The 3,149-nt window shown below is 30.3% G+C and overlaps 1 protein-coding gene across 1 annotated transcript; it reads left to right on the top strand.

The window, feature by feature from the left end:
• LOC109332513 (GDSL esterase/lipase At2g03980-like) lies at positions 1,095–2,946 on the top strand. The gene is made up of 3 exons (XM_019567499.1): positions 1,095–1,182; positions 2,399–2,602; positions 2,765–2,946. The coding sequence occupies exons 1-3, from the start codon at positions 1,095–1,097 to the stop codon at positions 2,944–2,946; spliced, it is 474 nt and encodes a 157-aa protein (XP_019423044.1).

The following is a 3,149-nucleotide window of genomic DNA, read 5'->3' on the forward strand; positions in this document are numbered from 1 at the left end:
CTTGCACTTTAAATTAATGTTTTGAACACTTTATTTGTTGTTTTGAACACTTTATTTGTTGTTTTGAACATTTGGGTACCTTTTTATGGTGTGTCTGGATTGTTTAAATTGATTTGTTATTAGTTTGTTCGGTGTGTTTATTTTAATTGCTTAGTTAGTTTAGTTGTTTAGTTTTTGAGTTTTATTTATAGAATAAATTGTTTAAAAGCCAAATTTTTTTTTTGCAACCTAAACAACTTGGCCAACACTTTTTAAACAAGATCGTTCTTTGTTATGCATGAAACAATAAAGCTTACCATTGAGCAACAATTAGATACATTCTGAAATTTTTGTGAATAGACTTATAATGCCAAAACTTGAAGAAATGTATTACTTTTGAGAAATCATTAATCATGATCTTCTAAAATGTTTGAAAATCAAGAACATGTACATCCTATCCATGTGAGGGAAATGAATCCTGAAGACATTGAGAACTTAGAGTGATTCACTAATTGGAATTGAAAAATTGAACTTGTTTTAGTCTCTAATTTCTCTAATTGCACAAGATTTATAGGAAGTGATCAAGGCACTTTTTGATTAGATTTGAGCCACATGACCAAAAATGCCAACCATACTTGGCTATCCCCTTCCGAGTCTTAAAAGATAATTTTTTTTCAAAAAAACCCTTGTATCGAAAAGAAACATGTGTACATGTGTGATGACAGTGCTAATGACCATCAAATGGGCCATTGTAATCCTAGGGAGGAAGAAGTTCAATATGTAAACAATCCCCCAAGGAAGAGGTATCAAAATAATTACACAATGGTGAGGAGGTAATCGATTTCAAAGTAAATATTTGTAAAGGCAACAGTGTTAAGGTTTGAGTTTTTATTGTCACAATTGTGCAGGCTGGACAAGAAACCGGGATGACAGATAGCAAAGTTACTAAGGGTACCTATTCTTCCTAAAACACATTTTCTACTAATTATAGAATAAACATCATTCATTAAGATTATTATTATTTATGATTATTATTCTATTTTTATTTACTATTCATTATTATTCTTGTTATTAAAATAAAAAAGGAAACAAAACAATATGTACGTGCATGAAAAATGAGAGGGGTACATCAGACACGACATTGGAATCGGCAAGTAAAGTCACATGTTATGGACGCGTGTCAAGCATTGGCACTGGACAAAGGTAAGTTGCAAAGCAAGATACATAATAGAGAAGGAGTACAATGCGTGGTTGCCAATGTGGGCGCTAATGCAAGCCTTACTTCACAAGGATGATTCTAACTCCAACCTCACTTCTATGTTATTTTATGGTGTGTTTTGGTTTGTTTTCAACTAGAGGTAAGAGGGTCTATTATAGTTAGATATGAGAGTATTTTGATAAGGAATATACCAATTTTGAAATCTCATAACAATAGGTAACCCTCTTATCTTATACTTAATAAATTGATTATCTTGTGAGATTTTAATTTTTTCAAAATAAATACTTGATAACTTTTTATCTTGTAGAATATTTTATTTGTGGAATATGCCAAAAATAATTATTATCTCTTATAATTTTAATAATTTAAAAATGCATAACCTATTGAGAGTTATTTTTGATTTTAAAATTACTAAAATACCCTTATTTTCTTTAAAAAGTTATTCACCCAAGTGTCTTTATTTATTCTAGAAATTACCAAAGATCCTCCAATTGGGTAAATAATCATAAAGTTATTGCGATACCCGTAAAGACAAAAAATAATCATAATTATAAAACCACAAAAAACTATATTGGAGTCAGGGATAACTAATAAGTCATGCCACTTTCTGTAGCCTCTCAGTACTGCAATGCACCAATATAATGGTCATTAGTTCAAATTCAATTGTTGCCTTAAGCTTTAACCTCTAGAGTTTTTCAATTATTTTTCAACCTTTTGGTATTAGGAGATTTATGAAGATTTTTAATTATAATATTAGCAAACATTACTTTTGTGAATGTGATGGTAAAAAATCATTTGAATTTTATGTTATGCAACTCTTCTTTCTGTTTTAATCCTAGTAGTGAAGGTTTTCTTCTATTTTATGACTATAATGATTGGGTGAATTTTGTTTTAGAAAAAAAAAGAAGTTCTGTCATTTTAACTTTGACATTTTCTTTTAAAAAAAAGAGAAAGTGGAAAATAATAAACTTAATATAGTTGTACAACGTTGTCTATCATTCTTTTTCAAAGAAAGTGCGGTGTTTCTTGCATTTTCCATGTTTGTTTCCAACCTTTTCCAAACTTGTTTCCAACTACGAGAGGTAAAAAATTTACATTATAAATTCATTGTACTTTATTTTAATAACATTCATCATCTTCAAATAACTAAATAAAAAGAAATGACAAGTTACAAAGCTTTCTGGGTTATTTCCTTTATAGCCTATCAAGCTTTCTTTGCCAATGTCAATGGTGCAAAGAGCCATGTTCCAGCATTATATGTGTTTGGGGATTCAGGTTTAGATGCTGGAAATAATAACAATCTTAAAACACTAGCTAAGGCAAATGTAGCTCCCTACGGCATAGACTTCAATAATAAATCCACTGGCAGGTATACCAATGGCAAAACCTTCGCAGACATCATTGGTAAGTTTGACATTAAAATCTACTCAGGGAACTCTTTCATATAATTAGGATTGATTAAAACTTATAAAAACTATAATTGTCACCATCACATCTACTACAATTTCAAAGCAACATTATGGTTTCCGGAATTATTCTAACTATTTTTGTATTTGGATTATGTAGCTATTAAGTTGGGTTTACCATTTTCACCTCCATACTTGGGTGTCCCTGAATCTGAAAGATATCAAGTAACTGCAGGGGTCAATTATGCATCTGGTGCATGTGGAATCTTGAACGACACCAAATATGTAAGAGGAGAAACAAAATATTTTCGGCATACTATTATTCATCTTGAAAATTTATAGTTGTTTATTGTCTTATTTTTTTCCTGAAGGGAGAATGTTTGTCATTCGACAAACAAATTGAGTATTTCACCTCAACTGTGATGAAAGACCTTCCGAAACATTTTCAGAGTAAAGATAAGCTAAAACATCACTTATCCAAATCCATATATCTAATCGTTATTGGTTCCAATGATTATTCTCTCAATTATTTCCAACATGAAAAC

This window comes from Lupinus angustifolius, chromosome LG18 (assembly GCF_001865875.1).
Source record: "Lupinus angustifolius cultivar Tanjil chromosome LG18, LupAngTanjil_v1.0, whole genome shotgun sequence".
NCBI lineage: Eukaryota > Viridiplantae > Streptophyta > Magnoliopsida > Fabales > Fabaceae > Lupinus > Lupinus angustifolius.

Bases quoted from the DNA above. Each gene is read 5' to 3' on its own strand.
- LOC109332513 (XM_019567499.1), top strand. From the start codon at position 1,095: ATGAGAGGGGTACATCAGACACGACATTGGAATCGGCAAGTAAAGTCA. The intron at 1,183-2,398 runs GTAAGTTGCAAA...TTTCCTTTATAG, and splicing joins AGCATTGGCACTGGACAAAG to CCTATCAAGCTTTCTTTGCC. The intron at 2,603-2,764 runs GTAAGTTTGACA...TGGATTATGTAG, and splicing joins AACCTTCGCAGACATCATTG to CTATTAAGTTGGGTTTACCA.